Source organism: Psittacula echo (genome assembly GCF_963264785.1).
Source record: "Psittacula echo genome assembly, chromosome: 15".
Classification (NCBI taxonomy): Eukaryota; Metazoa; Chordata; class Aves; order Psittaciformes; family Psittacidae; genus Psittacula; species Psittacula echo.
The window spans coordinates 1,151,016-1,166,341 of NC_137751.1; the positions used below are offsets into that span (position 1 = coordinate 1,151,016).

A 15,326-nucleotide genomic window follows, 5' to 3' on the forward strand; every position below is an offset into this window, starting at 1 on the left:
TCTGGTGTCCGGTATCTTTTTGTCGGGCTGCGGCCGCGTCCGCTTCCCTTGTGGGGGGGGTAGTCCTTCCCCTTGCGGGCGGGCCGGTCCTTCCCCTTACGCCCGCCCCTCCTCCCTATTGGTTCGTCCCGCCCACCAATCGAGGGGGAACTGGCCCTACGGCGGCCGCTCTGATTGGCTGCCCGCTTTTCTCTCGCGTCCCGCCCCCCGCCTTTGTGCTCATTCGCTTTCTCCTCCCCCTCCCGTTCCTGCTTGCTTGTTAAGGCTGGCTTTTCCTCCCCGTTCCCGCCAAAGATGTCCTCGCCCCGCCCCCTGCCTTTGAGCTCGGCGCCATCATGGGGTGCATAGGGCGGAGGCCCAGCCCAGCCTGCTGTGGCCTCAGCGTTCCTTGCAGCATTTCTTGCTTCCTCGGCCAGCCCACCCCAAAAAGATTCTGCATTTGTCCGGTGGTTAGAAGACGTGTCTGGGTTCGAGAGTTTGGGGGGGGTGTTGCCCTCCCGAGATACAGCAGGCTCAGGAGAGCCGGGAATGTCAGGGAGGGGAATGTCAGGGGGGTGCGGAGTCTGCGTGGCTGCTCCGATCCCCAGTTTTGGGGTGTCTCGGAGGCAGGATTTCGCAGCCTGCCAGGTTTCCTGCTCATGTATGGCTTTCCGCAGGGCCTGCATAACTTTCCCCCATGATTTAAGGCTCTTGCCAGAGCCCGAGGATATAGTCTCCTCAGCTAAGGCTTTGGTGCATTTATCCCACACCTCCGGGTGGAGAATATCCACCGGCTGCTCGACGACCCCGAGCTGTAAAAGCCTCGCTACTGCAAGAGTAAAATCTTTGGGCTTACAACTAATACCCCATTGTTTATGTATTTCGGATACGACCTTCACAATGGACTCCATCCTCCTTGTGGGTCCGGGAGCATCCTCCCCGCCGGGCTGCTCTCGCTGCTCCGGCCAACGTTCACCCGTCCATGCGATGTTCCCGGGTTTCGGCACCACTTGTTGCCTTCGCGTAGGCTTAGCGACCTGGTTCAGGAACGTCACAGCGACCAGCCCTGGGCCGCTCGGGCCATAAGCTCACTGACACCAATGTGGTGGACGGCAAATGGCGTTTATTGCTTGACGGCACGGTGTTATATAGCTTTGGTTTACAACGTCACTTCCGTCTGCTAACATCATAAATCAAGTGCAATTGGCTACTAGGAGAGGGGCCCTATCTTTCCGTACAGCGCGATATCTTCCGACCGTCAGACCCTGGCTACCCACACTTGCTAAATCAGTAGAATGTCTCCTGATGCTGCTGAGAACACAGTTCTGTTACTGCAGTCGAGGCACCTTGCTTCAGAGCTGGGCTCTGGTTTTCTGTGTCCTGTGTGAGTCCAGCAGCTGTGGGATCCCAACACCTTTGCTCCCCAGGATTGGTCTGAGCTTTTGTAGGTGACTGGTGATGTGTTTGCCCATGGTCATTGGGGTTTTTTGCATTGACATTAGTACAGCTATAAAATAAAGAGCCATTCTTTAAATTCATAGTGTGAAGGAACAAAGTGAAGGGTTGGCAAGGAGTGGCAGTGACTTTCCCCTCCTCTTTGTGTCCATCATGGTGTTGCTGGGACCAGTGGAGAGTTTGTAGGGGGCTGGTTCAAAACATCTTTTCGGCTTCAACTCTGAAGGCAGCAATGTGGCAGGGACCCTGCAGTGTGCTGCAGAGCAGCCACAGCACTGTTACAACCTTAGATTTCTTATTTATTCATTTATTTAGTTACTAGTGTCTGTGTTTGATCCAGAAGTCTCACTGTTCTATCTGCCTGCAGGCAGTTGAGGGGACTGGTGGTTCTGGCAAACCTGGAGTGGGCTGCTGGAGACAGGGCTGTCTAGAACTGGGCAGTGGGGAGGAAAGTTCTCTTGTCTGCAGGAAGTCCCCTGCTTCAAAGGCTGGACGGGCTACTGACTCTATGGAAGGGTGCACCAAGTCCAGCAGGCAGCTCAAGTGTTGCTTTGACACACAGGGACCTGAGATGGGCTGATGACACTGCCCTGGCTGTTCTGTGGTGCAGGGTCTGTGCTGGCTCTGCGTTGCGCCGTGGTAGTCACAGGGGTGGCTCACACTGGTTGGCTTTCTGGCCCCATCTGTATTGGTTTGGTTTTGGGCAGTGAATGAAACTGCTTTTCTTATGGTCTGTAGAAGTGGCCACTTGGAGAATGAAAGCAGTGCTGGAGGGAAGGTCACCTTCCCACTGTAGTTTTTTTTGACTGCAGTCCTGTCTCATATCTTCTGTCCTGCTTTGAGTTCATGGAAGCAAGTCCTTCCACAAATCACAAGACTTGTGCTTTTTAAAAGCACTTTCTTGAAGACTGAGCAGAGCTAGGAATGAAGCTGGGTGTTTCTCCATCATGCTTGGGCAATCTGAAAAATTCCACTGTCCAGATTCCACTTCTTTCTTTATTTGTATAAAGTAGTGATATAGTTTGAACAGGTTCCTTTCAACAGCAATATTTCTTGTTTTCTTTTCCTTACTAATTTTGTAGCTTTATCAGAACATTGTCTTTTGGATGCTGGTTCTAGTGCAGCAGTTGTGTTACCACTTGCAAAATGCTCCTTAAATCAGTGGTGATGGGTTACTGCTGTGTGTCAGTGACTTCAGGCTCTTTTAAACTGCAGTCTTGTAGAAAACTGGGACCTTATTTCCCTGTAAAGAGTCTCCTAGTGTGAAGTTCCCCTTTCTGCACAGAGTTTCAGCTTCCACAAATAATCAGTGCTTCAAACAAGACAGCTTTTATTTAAGGAGATGGCTTGATAGAACGACACTGATCTGCCAGCTCTGTGTTACTTGGAAGAAAAGCCTTCTGAAAGTCATTTGAGTTTGTGAAGACAATGTGACACCAGACTGGCTTTCACCAAGCTAATGGTGACTGCACTCTTAGAGGAGGATGGGTAGGTCTCTTTTCTTGTACTTTTTGAGGATTTTTTTTTTCAACCACTGCTCTACTTCATCCTTTCATAATTAAGTCTTTTGCTCTGTGCTTTCAAAGGCTTGCCTGTAAAGCAGCTTTTGGTAGTGTAGAGATCTGAACTGGGAAGTGTCTCTGGATTTCTTTCTGGACATTTTGCCACGATCAAATAGTCAGCCATTCTCAAAAGCAGTTCACAAGTTGTACTTGTAGAAATTTGATCTATCTTATCTATTCTGCTTGAAAAACTAAAATAGCATAGTAGCTCACATATGCACAAAATTCATATGTATTCAGGAGCTTAGAAGCACATGTTATGGGTATGGCACTGGTAAGCAATCAAAACCAAAATACGTTGGATATCCTGGAACACAACATGGGTATGTAGTCAGCAGTGTCCTGCCTCTGTGGCTGAGAGTACAGCGGGGTCCCTCAATGAATTCTTTGAATTTCAGTGAAAAGACTTTTAAAGGACTGTTTTTTAGGGTCTGTTATTTCCAATACAGAGTTGAAATGCTGCAATGCAGTTTCAATGGTCACAGAAATGTTTTGCCCCAGACAAGGGAGCAGTCACCGTCCGTGGTGCTGGCCATCTCTTTGGTTCAAAATCTGCCCATGGCCTGTTAAAGTCCAATTGGATTGTCAGGGCCAGCAATCACCAAATGTTTATCAGCTTAGTGGTACTGCATGATAACACTCCCTTCACCCAAAAGCTTAATTCATGTTTTTCTATAGTAAATAAAATGACAATTTTGGTGAAGCTTGGCAGGCTTCTAGCTCATTCGGAATTTATTATCTAGGGCAGGATCAACTAATATGCAGACTTAGATAAGACTTTAGTCAGGAGTTGAGCTGATTACTATGAGCCTGCTTATAATTTAAGGATTCCTTTGAATATTAGGCTTTAGAAATAATAAGTGGATTGTGTTTGTTCAGCCTTAATACCTGAAGATGCATCAGGACTGTGAGCAGAGTCCCGCGGAGACAACAGTCCGTATTGTTTGGAAGGTGCTATATCCAAATATTCAGTTAGAGTGATTGCTCATGAGTAATATGCCTTAAAAGCAGAGAAGTGAACGTGTTCATGGGGAGTCCTGGCAGGTTCAGAGTTCTGGGCCATTGGTAAGGTTTGGTTTTTCCATCATTTCCCTTGGCAGAGTCCTAGTGAAGTTGCGGCAAAGGTGGTGGAAGAGATGAGCTGGCCTGAGCTTTCACAAGGGTTGTTCAGCAGAAGCTGCAGTGGGGAAACAGAACTGAGAAGCCCCTCAGACTGATTCTTGGACACACGTCCTCACATGTTTGGTTTGGAACTTAGCACTGCTTGGTCTCGCTTAAACCTTTGTACTTTCTTTTAGCCCAGACTGCCCTGGCTGCCTGTGTTACAAGCCAGCCGTAAAGCAACTGCTTGAAGAAACAGGCTCTGCAGAGCTGGAAGGACTCTGCTCGCTTAGAGCAGATGTGTAACAAATGTTCTGATTGATTTAATTTATCCAACTTCCAAGTCTGAAAAAGCATGGGGTGGCCAGTGCTCACTGTGGTGGCTTACCAGGGTCACCGCCCTTTCTGTCAGTTACCTACATTGTTAAGGCCCAAGTTCAACAGCTTCATACAGTGGTTTTGAAGTTCTGCAAGTATGTGCTGTTTCTTCTTGTAACCCTAGCTGGGACTCCTGGCAGCAGCAAACAAAATGAGTAAACCCCTTCTCATCACTAAAGCTGGCTGAAGTTTGTAAGACTCTGTTTTGATGTTGGATGGGTTCAATTTTCTTGGCTTTCAAAGGAAGCTGTGGGCTCTCCACATCGTGGAAGTTGATTTAAGTAACTAAAGAGCTTGGCACCTTGCTCAGTTTAGCTGCTTCCTCTTTTCCTTCGTACAACTGGGTAGCAGATCTGGGTGAGCATGTCCCATTTCCAGTTTAATTTTAATCTAAACCCCATTTTAAAGCAGCCATCTTACTTCTACCGATGAGATCTGTGAGAGAGTGATCTTACATGAATGCTGTTGCTGGGTTCTGAAAAGTGGAATAAATAAGGCTGAGGCTGTGCCACTTGCCATCAGCAAGGAGCCTGCCTTGGGCAGCTGTAGTAGAGGGAGCAGGAGTGCAGCACCCTTTTCATGTTTGGCAAAGGTTTCTTGTCAAGAAATCCTGTGAGGACACAAACTTTAGGTGCATGTGGAGGTCTCAACTGAGATTAGACCTTGCTGGAGAAGCCTGTTTGCAAAGACATGCTGAAGGAATAAGTAGGACAGACTCCGGGTGGGAGAGATGATGTGATGCAGGCAAATGCAGTTGTGCATTTGGCTGTCCCTCCAAGTTTAGTGTCGGTCAGAAGTTGCCACAGGGTCTTCTGGGTCTCATCCAGTCGTAGACAAAGGTGTCCCCAGTATTGCATTTGGCTTTTGAGACTATAAATTCCGTGTTAGAAGTGCTGATGTCTTTCTCCAGGAGAGGATTGGATGATCGGCCATATGAAATACCAAGGCTTTTTTGGCTTGCAGTAGTTCTTTCTTCTGTGCTCTATAGGGGTTTATTCATTTAGGGAGGAAAAGGCTGGAATATTGTCCATTCCTACAGAGCTGGATGGGGAGAGGGAGCTCAGGACATAGGAGCAGCCTGACATTGATGTCCCCACAGCCCTGCTTAATGTGGCCATTGGCCCCTTTGCCATGTAACAGGAGGTCCCCACGGCTTGCTTCTGCAGCCATATCCCCTGTGCTGCCCGTACAGTCGCCTGGAGAGTCACTTCAGGGGACTGGTCAGGCTAAAATTGCCTGGGTCCTAACCCGCAGCAAGAATAGAACCAGTGTGAGGAGACAGGAGTGTCCTCAGCCATGTGGGCATCTGCATCTTCACACGGTTTAATCTTTAGCTGGTGCAGCTCTCACTGTAGTTCATGGCTCAGTGTCCTCAGAGCTGTGGGGGACTTTGGGGCACAGTCACACTCTCCTGGGACCTCACCTTGCAAGAGACACATGGTGACATATAAGCAGGCTCACTGTGCTACTTGCTATAGGAGATGAAAGGCAGTTCTGCTGAGCAGAAGGCTTTTTTCCCCTGTTAATTTCATGCAGTTGGCAGGAAGGAGACTTGATACCTAAAAGTTGATATTTCTCTTGGAAGTGTTAATATAAATGTCAGCCTAAAGCAGTCAGTTGAGATGTGCTGGTCTGGGGACAGCCAGGCCATCGATGTGTAAGTGCTGCAGTGTGAATGACACAGTCAGGCTTCTCAAATCCCTCGTATTTTTATGTTGGTTTTTGAAGTGACTTTTAATCCTTCAGACATACTGGTCCCTAGGCACTTTTTTCAAAGAGAGAAAGAACCCAACTCGAGCAGTTTGGGTAATAATAGTACTTAGTGCTTAACAAATGCTGTGGAGTTAATCTTCCTGGGCCAATAAATTGAAATGAAATTGCATTGATCTTGGTTGAGGAGCAGGGAAGTGGTGTGAAGTCAGCTTTCCTCTGGGCATAACACAGCGGCTCCCTCTCTGCAGCTCCTTCATGGCCAGTGAAGGTGGAATTGGTGAACCTGTGAAGTTTGGGTTCAAGCTGAGCCATTGTGGTACTTTGCCTCTGCCCTCCCTGCTGAATCAGATGTTGTCCTCCAGGCTGGTCAGACCTACGAAGAAGCAGTGGGAATTAGGTCTCTGTGGTTCTGGGATGTTGGCTTAGGGATTGAGGGATGCTTCTGGTTCCCTGTCCTGTTCCTTCCCACATCCTAACCCCCTGGGGTCAGCAAGGTGTTCCACATCACTGGGCTAGACCTGTTAGTCTGCCTTCCTGTCACATAGAGAAGTCTTCTGGCCTCGCTCTGTTGATTCAAACAAGACAGAGCAATATAAATAAATACCTGGTGAGGAGAAAGTGTTCCAAGTTGTCTGAAGTCCTTTGGGTGGCCATGGCCTTTGCTCCCATGTGCTCCCAGAAGGAAATGGGGAGTACTGTGGGTGAGCACTGGGTAGCATCACCTTGGGAAGGAGCATCACCAAGGGGAAGGAGAGCATTGAGACTGTGATGCTGAATAATTTGGTGTACCAATTGGCATGTTTTGTGTTTGAGTTATTGCAGGTTCAAATCAATAGTTTGATTATTGTTTTGTGTTTCCAGGTTACAAGCTGATTGGGAGCCATTCTGGGGTGAAGCTCTGCCGATGGACAAAGGTAAATGCTCTCTTTCCTTCTCTCGTTTTCTAAATTGAAATTAAAAAAGTAGACACTCAGGTAGTACAATTTCCAAATTAAATATTGTTTAAAAAAGTAGTATTACATTAATGAAACTAAATTTCATCTTCCAAGCTGGAGTTTTACGTTTCAAGCTATTAAAATCCTGCTGCGAAGAGTGAGCATGTTACCGTGGCCAAGAGCTGAGGATATAATTTTCTGTTGTTTTTTCCTGTTATTCTGCTGGCTGCTAAAATCACTCCTGCCTCTTGAGGTACACAGCAGGAGCAGAACACCACACAGAGAAGTGGGAATGTTTCATCACCACTGTGAGGTCCCTGAAACAAAGATGCTGCAGTCTGTCATTCCACTGGAATGGGCACACGAGGGCATTTTAACCTGTTGCTCTGGGACTGTGACCACAGTCTAGTGGGGATCGGATGGTGCAGCCCAGAGGAGAAGGACTTGGGATTTTGGGTGACGAGAAGCTCCCCATGACCCGGCCTTAGTGTGCGCTTGAGCGTAGAACCCCCCTGTGTGCTGGGCTGCATCCCCAGGGCGTGAGAAGCAGGTCAAGGGAGATCTTAGGCAGAAGCTCTTCCCTGTGAGGGTGCTGAGGCACTGGCACAGGGTGCCCAGAGAAGCTGTGGCTGCCCCATCCCTGGCAGTGTTCAAGGCCAGGTTGGACACAGGGGCTTGGAGCAAGCTGCTCCAGTGGAAGGGGTCCCTGCCCGTGGCAGGGGGTTAGAACTGGATGATTTTTGATGTCTCTTTCAACACAAACCAGTCAATAATTGTGTAATGTTACATGCTTGGGGAGTAATATTGGTATAACATACTAAGGCCTTCAGCATTCGGGTTTGATAAACTATGGCAATCAGCACCTCATTAAGATGCCAGCGCATCCCTAATTCTTGTGGTGTGGAAGGGAGGAGTGCCTTGTCTCTTGGCTTTGCTGCATGATTAACTTTGTTTTTGAAGAGTTCTTTGAATGGCAATCCCCAAAGTGAGTGGCTGCAGCGGGGGTTTCCTAGTGAAATGCCTGGCGTCAAGGAACTGGTTCATCATGAGCAGTTTCAAGAGCGCACTGCTGTATTGTTACGGATATTTGTGGGACATCCTCAGCCCACTGATGATTCTGCTGTTTACTCTTACAAATACTTCTCTCTTTTCTATCATTTTTAGCATCAGAGAAGGCTATGAGATGTCTGAAGAAAAACTTGTCAAACTTCATCTATACTGTGACTAAGAGAGAAAAGCAGAGAACCCATTTTTATTAAAGAACAGGAATCTGATGGAGCACTGTAAAGCAATTTCATAAAACAAATGAATAGGAGGTCTGTGTGCTTAGATAGGAGCCTACTATTTTTAGCTAAAGCAGGAATTGAATGTAAGGTGCTCAAATAAATGGAGCTGACATTGGTTACAGGCAGTGGCTTTGACTCAGATTCACACCAATATGTGAGTATCTTCAGGAGGTTTCTTTGAGGTTTGTATCAGGTGAAAGCAGGAGCAGGGCTGGAAGCATTAGTTTTGAGTTTCATACTAATAGCTCAGATTAAAAAGATTGTGTTCTGTCATATTCTGGGAAACAGCCTGCAAAATTTAGGAAGAGTGTTGATTTACCTGTCTTACAAAATCCAGAATATCATAGAATCATAGCGTGGTTTGGGTTGGAAGGGACCTTAAGGCTCATCCAGCTGCAACCCCCTGCTATGGGCTGGGAAACCTTCCACTAGAGCAGGTTGCTCCAAGCCCTGTCCAACCTGACCTTGGTCTCCTAGAATTTGTGAATCTCCTGAAGTCTCTGTTGTTTGAGGAATGGGTGGAATAACCAGCATTTCCCATTTTAATTTTCCAACTGTATAGCAAGGCTGCACGTATGTCAGGGGTCACCTTGCGTGTTCTTTCCCCACTGCTCAGTGAAGACTTTCCTTTGGATCACCAGGACTCCTCAGGTGGAGGAAGGTAGATTGAAAGGTACCATTGTCACATTGTGGCAGGGGGTTGGAACTGGATGAGCTTTAAGGTCCCTTTCAACCCAAACCAGCCTGTGATTCCATTATCTGTGTGCTATGGATTTCTTACACCAGGGTGCATCTGTCATCATTCTGAGCTGCTCTGCGATGTGCTCTTGCTTGCACTGTGTGTCCCAGGTGACTTTGGACACCCAGGTTTTTAGTGGCTGAAAACTGCAAATACGCCTGGGGAGCAAATTTAAACCTCTGCACTCAGCTTAATGTTCTTGGAATTTGTGTCTTTCTCTGCTGTTAGTCGATGCTTCGAGGCCGAGGAGGCTGCTACAAGCACACATTTTATGGAATTGAGAGCCATCGCTGCATGGAGGCCACACCGAGCCTGGCCTGCGCCAACAAATGTGTCTTTTGCTGGAGGTAAACTCTGATGCAGTTTTACTCTGGGGCAGGGGCTCTGTTCCACTCTGTCCCTGTGCTGTTCCTGAAGCCCAGGGCAGTGTTACTTGTGCGCCCCTTCAATTTGGAATTTGGTGGAGGATGGGTTTGAAAGGGAGCAGGTCGCTCCCCCTTCTTGCCTGTACTCCTCCTCTTCCAAGAGCTTCTGGAGCCCATGGGTGTGGGATGGTCAGATGTGAGCTGGGTGGGTGGGCTCCACATCTCAGAGGCTGAGGAGGTGCCACCTTCCCTAGAGCTGTGTCCTCTGTCAGACTAGCTGGGAACCAGTGGAAGGAGTAATTGGGGAGGCAGGAGGCACACACCTCTCCATGTACTGCTCTGCAATTCCCACTTGGTAGAGGTTTGGTTCCCTCTGGAGATCACTGTCTGAGATTCCGTGTGGCTTCTGGTGCTCTAGAGAACACAGGCTGGCCCTTCATGTGCAAAGCCACCAAGGTGCAAAGCAACATGAGTATCTTTGGTTTGAAATTGGACCATTTTTCTTACTTCAAGTACCCTCATTCCCACCAATTCAGTTGCAATCTCAGTGAGTGAAAAGTGATGACTTGGTAACTGTTGCCTTCCTAAACCAGTATCTAATAAATGACTTTGCATTCTAGTCAGTGAAGTGACCCCTCTTCTTAGAGGAATGACTGTGTTAGTTTAAAGGCAATGAGCTCTGCCTGGGTGGGAGCGGTGAGCAGCTCCAGCAGTGCTTACTCACTGGGCTGCCAAGGAAGGGTTTTGCTAGGCTGAGAGAGTGCAGGATGGGGTTGGTGAGAGACACTCAGCAAGAATAAAAACAGTGACGTGAAAGTGCGCTGAGTGGGAGGATGTGGAGGTTATTCTGTGAGCTCTTTTGTCTTGCCAGCTAATTCATATGATGGGGCTTGTGCTTCCTCTGGTATTCACGCCTTCCCCAGGGACCTGGTTGCCAGAAATACCCATTCCATCCCAAAGCCTGAGTGTGCATGCAAGCCCAGCCAAATTCCTCTTGAATCTCGCTTTTTCTATTTCATAGTCTTCCACTTTTAATAATGCAAATACTTCATGAGGATACTGAAATGGCAGCATTAGTGCAGAAGGACCGCTAAAATTTTGGAGACAGTTTTGGAGAAGCTGTGTCCCATGTTAGTGTTAGGTGTAAGCATTAGACACTGGTCTTCCTGTGAAGTTTGCATTCTGAAATGTTAATTGGGGCTCTTGATGGGCTTTCATCACATCCTGGCTCGAACGAACACAGCAAATAGCAAGTTTAATGTGCAAGTTTTGCTGCTTTTCTTCAGAGCAATTTAATGGCTGGGAAGGAAAACGTACTGCTTGTGTCTTTTGTCTTCCTTTTTTTCATGTATCAGCCAGCAGTGGTGCTTTTAATTCTGCAGTGGTGACTGGACTGGTAGGGAGAGGATTGCCGTGCATTTTGTCCCTCTGTCCCTACACAGCAGGTGCATCGTAAACAGCAAATAGAAAGCAATAGTGTTGTCAGAGCGAGGAATTTTGCTGCTGATACTGCACTGCAGACCATTTAACACTGTTCCCCTTCAAAATGACCCACTCGATATTTCTTAGCAGGAGCAGCAGCCTGTGTCTGGAGTATGAACCAGGGAAGTCAAACAAGTGCCAGTTGAACAGTGCAGTAATTGGGATAAATCATCATGCATGATACATTCCAGATGCCTCTACCTCATCATCCCCCAACTGTCATTTGTCACTTTTAAGAGGAAATGTGGAAACAGTAGCCCTAATGATAATGAAAGCTGGAGTGCTTATTTTAATAATGGTAACAACCTGAATGAATGAAACAGCTTTGCAGAGTACTGAGCTGAAAAATACTCTCATTTATTTACTTCCTGTGAAATGGGTTGCAATTGTTTTTCTTCCATATGGACTGCAGCTGAGTTGAAAGACATAAGGCTCAGTTTGAGACACATCCCAAGGCTCACTTTATGTACACCTTAGGCTTGGCATAAATCATAAACCCATAGATGATTTGTCTGGGAAGGAACCTTAAAGCTCATCCAGCTCCAACCCCTGCCACGGGCAGGGACACCTTCCACTAGAGCAGGTTGCTCCAAGCCCCTGTGTCCAACCTGGCCTTGAACACTGCCAGGGATGGGGCAGCCACAGCTTCTCTGGGCACCCTGTGCCAGTGCCTCAGCACCCTCACAGGGAAGAAGTGCTTAAGATCTCAGCTCAATGGCTTAGGACCTTTCTTTCTTAGTGATACGCATAGCTGTGGTCTGAAATGGAGGTAGAACCTCTTCTTCTTTCTTTACAGAGGTCTTTCTGGCTGTAGAGCATCATTTTGGCTTAAAGACCTTTTACCTGTGATTCAAGATAGGTATATCAAGTTTCATATAAACTGCAAGGCCCATTCTTTCTTCTGGGGGAACCAGAGCCTAGGAGGAGAGGAACATGAGAGTGGTGTTCAGAGATGACATGCGAAAGCTGTGTCAGAAGCAGGATGTTACTGAGAATTTCTTGTTGCCTTTGATATTATTAAACAATGTCAGAGTCCCTAAGGTGGCAGATGGTCCTTCCCATGTGTGTTACAAATGACAGTGAATAACTCTGTGTTTTCCTTCAGACATCATACAAATCCAGTGGGCACAGAGTGGCAATGGAAGATGGACCAACCTGAAATGATCTTGCAGGAGGCTATTGAGAACCATCAGAATATGATCAAGCAGTTCAAAGGTAACTTCTCCCACTTCTTCCCCATGAGTGATGCTTTTGGAAGATAAGCAGCATCAGCATCTTCAAAGCAAATCCCTGGAGGTATTTAAAAAGGTGACACTCAGGGACATGGTTTAGCGGTGGACTTGGCAGTGTGGAATTGACGGTCATGATTGATGATCTTTTCTATCCTAAATAATTCTATAATTCTGTGAAATGCTGGGAAGGAGGCATGAGATTTGTAATACGAGAAAGAGGTGAGAAGAAACTGTTGTGGCACACCTTGTTTTCTGAGCTGTTCTGCGTTGGTTTTGACATTAGAACACGGGTCAGCCATTGGGTGTCTCCTGCTGCCTTAAGGGAGTAGTGTGGAGTTGCTTCTTGTGCATCTTGGTAATTGCCATATCCTTTTATTTGGGGTGCACAGAGGCTTCCACACTGCTTGAGGCTAGCCTGGGTGGTGAGGAGTGTGGATTCTTCCAGAAAAGTGTGGGCAGGCAGCAGGCAAAAGGAATCACCCTGTAACCTGATAGGAAATACACTGCCCAAGCTTAATCCAGTGGGAGCTTTTGTGTTAGCTCTGAAACTTGGGGATTGTGTTTTTCTCATCAATGGATGAGCACTTTTATTTTCAGGAATTATTGAGGGGATCTGTTTGTGATTGAAGCTGCAGTTACACAGCACCAAGTACTGCACTTTGCTTCCCACAGGAACCCTTCATGAGTTTGTTATTTCTTCTAGATTGAGATTAGGCAGAAGCTCTTCCCTGTGAGGGTGGTGGTGAGGCACTGGCATAGGGTGCCCAGAGAAGCTGTGGCTGCCCCATTCCTGGCAGTGCTCAAGGCCAGGTTGGACAGGGCTTGGAGCAACCTGCTGTAGTGGAAGGTGTCCCTGCCCATGGCAGGGGGTTGGAGCTGGATGAGCTTTAACCAAATCAGTCTGGGATTCTATGATTAATTCCATGCAGTGCAGTAAAAATGAGATCTTTGAAGGAACAGAAGAGTTCTTGGGGACTGTCCATCCTACAGGATATCCTAGGGAATAGCCTTCTGTCCTGTGAGAACTTCTGTGCATGCTTTTAGAGTTGTCATCTTCTCTTTTATTGTTGCCAAAGCGTGCACTATTTTTGAAGGTGGTGGTTAACATCACATCATTCTCTTAGGCTAATGGCTGGGGGGTCTTGCTGATAGGGAGCTAAGGTGGAAGAGTGGGAAGTAGTTTATTTGATGGATGCATTTTGTAGGTAGTGGCTGGTAAATCTCTGTGCCCTCGTGAAGGGCACACACAGAATGGAAACATAATTCAAAGTTATGAGATGGGCAGTGTCTGATAATACAGCCCTGGTTCCACTTGGGCAAAGTGAAAACCCGAACAACAATGCATGACCTGAACTAGGAAATCCTAAGGCTACCTGTGTGTGTTGCTGTAAGAGTGGGTAAAACCAGTTCCTTGTCTCCCCAGTCACCCAGGCACTTGTGATGACTGGTACCCGAAGTCACCAACCAGCCTCTCTAGGCAGATGTGCCAGATGCTGCTTTTTTTCCCCCAAATGGAAGCACACCAGTAGGAGAGCAGCTGGAATCAGCTCTTCAAAGGAGCTGTGCTGATCAGAGGAGGCTTGGCTGCATGCTCTGCCGAGATCTGAGCTTGGGCAGCAGCTGAAAGCTGTACACCATGGCCTCTTATAAATGGTTCTCATGTTTCTATGGCTCCAAGCTCCTGCACTGTCTTGGGCCTGCTTCATGCCCTCCAAAATCTGCCCAGGCTCTGACTTTGCTGAAGTGTATTGACTGAAGACAGGAGGACGCTCATCTGCAGGAGCAGAGGTTGACAACCGTAGTGGTATGACAGCCCAAAGTGCAGGGGAGTTCACACACTCCCTGGAATACCCTCAAGGGTCAGTACTGGGACCAGTATTATTTAATATATTCATCAGTGATTTAGATGAGGGAATTGAGTGTACTGTCAGCAAGTTTGCTGATGACACTAAGCTGGGAGGAGTGGCTGACACGCCAGAAGGCTGTGCTGCCATCCAGCGGGACCTGGACAGGCTGGAGAGTTGGGCTGTGAAAAATGTGATGAAATATAACAAGGGGAAGTGTAGAGTGTTACATCTGGGTAGGAACAACCCCAGGTTCCAATATAGGTTGGGGAACGACCTGTTAGAGAGTAGTGTAGGGGAGAGGGACCTGGGGGTCCTAGTGGACGGCAGGATGACCATGAGCCAACTTCTTGTGGCCAAGAAGGCCAATGGCATCTTGGGGTGTATTAGAAGGGAGGTGGTCAGTAGGTCAAGAGAGGTCCTCCTTCCCCTCTACTCGGCCCTGGTGAGACCACATCTGGAATATTGTGTCCAGTTCTGGGCCCCTCAGTTCAAGAAGGACAGGGACCTGCTGGAGAGAGTCCAGCGCAGGGCAACAAAGATGATTAAGGGAGTGGAGCATCTCCCTTATGAGGAAAGGCTGAGGGAGCTGGGTCTCTATAGTTTGGAGGAGACTGAGGGGTGACCTTATTAGTGTATATAAATATATAAAGGGTGAGTGTCATGAGGATGGAGCCAGGCTCTTCTCGGTGGCAAACAATGATAGGACAAGGGGTAATGGGTATAAACTGGAACACAAGAGGTTCCACTTAAACTTGAGAAGAAACTTCTTCTCAGTGAGGGTGACAGAACACTGGAACAGGCTGCCCAGGGGGGTTGTGGAGTCTCCTTCTCTGGAGACGTTCAAAACCCGCCTGGACACATTCCTGTGTAACCTTATCTAGGTGTTCCTGCTCCGGCAGGGGGATTGGACTAGATGATCTTTTGAGGTCCCTTCCAATCTCTAGCATACTGTGATACCCACTAATCCTTTTTAGTTTATCCCTGTCTATCTTCCGATTTGCATAGTCAGATGATTCCTACAAAACCTCTGCCCTCTCTGCAGTATGTGTCCCATATGCTATATTTGGTGTCAACTGCTTTGAGAAAGTGACTCTCAAACTTTACATACTGTTGGAGTTACTTTCTGTCTGCTTCGAAAGCTGGCACACGGTGATTGTCATCGTCCAGTGGCAAGATGCTGAGGGAGAGAACTTAATTAAATTCAAAGCCAACTTAGAGTAGCTTCAGGAAGAGGGAAGTTATCCTTTAATCT

The 15,326-nt window shown here is 47.5% G+C and overlaps 1 protein-coding gene across 1 annotated transcript in view; it reads left to right on the forward strand.

Annotated features, from left to right (window-relative positions):
* The window catches only part of LOC308227380 (S-adenosyl-L-methionine-dependent tRNA 4-demethylwyosine synthase TYW1-like), a gene marked incomplete at its 5' end in the record, with an annotated part of 53,528 nt that overhangs the window by 20,484 nt on the left and 17,718 nt on the right, over window positions 1–15,326 (forward strand). The window contains 3 exons of the mRNA XM_080629930.1: window positions 7,050–7,102; window positions 9,377–9,495; window positions 12,101–12,210. Coding sequence (XP_080486056.1) covers window positions 7,050–7,102; window positions 9,377–9,495; window positions 12,101–12,210 — 282 coding nt within the window. The remainder of the gene's footprint in view (window positions 1–7,049; window positions 7,103–9,376; window positions 9,496–12,100; window positions 12,211–15,326) is intronic.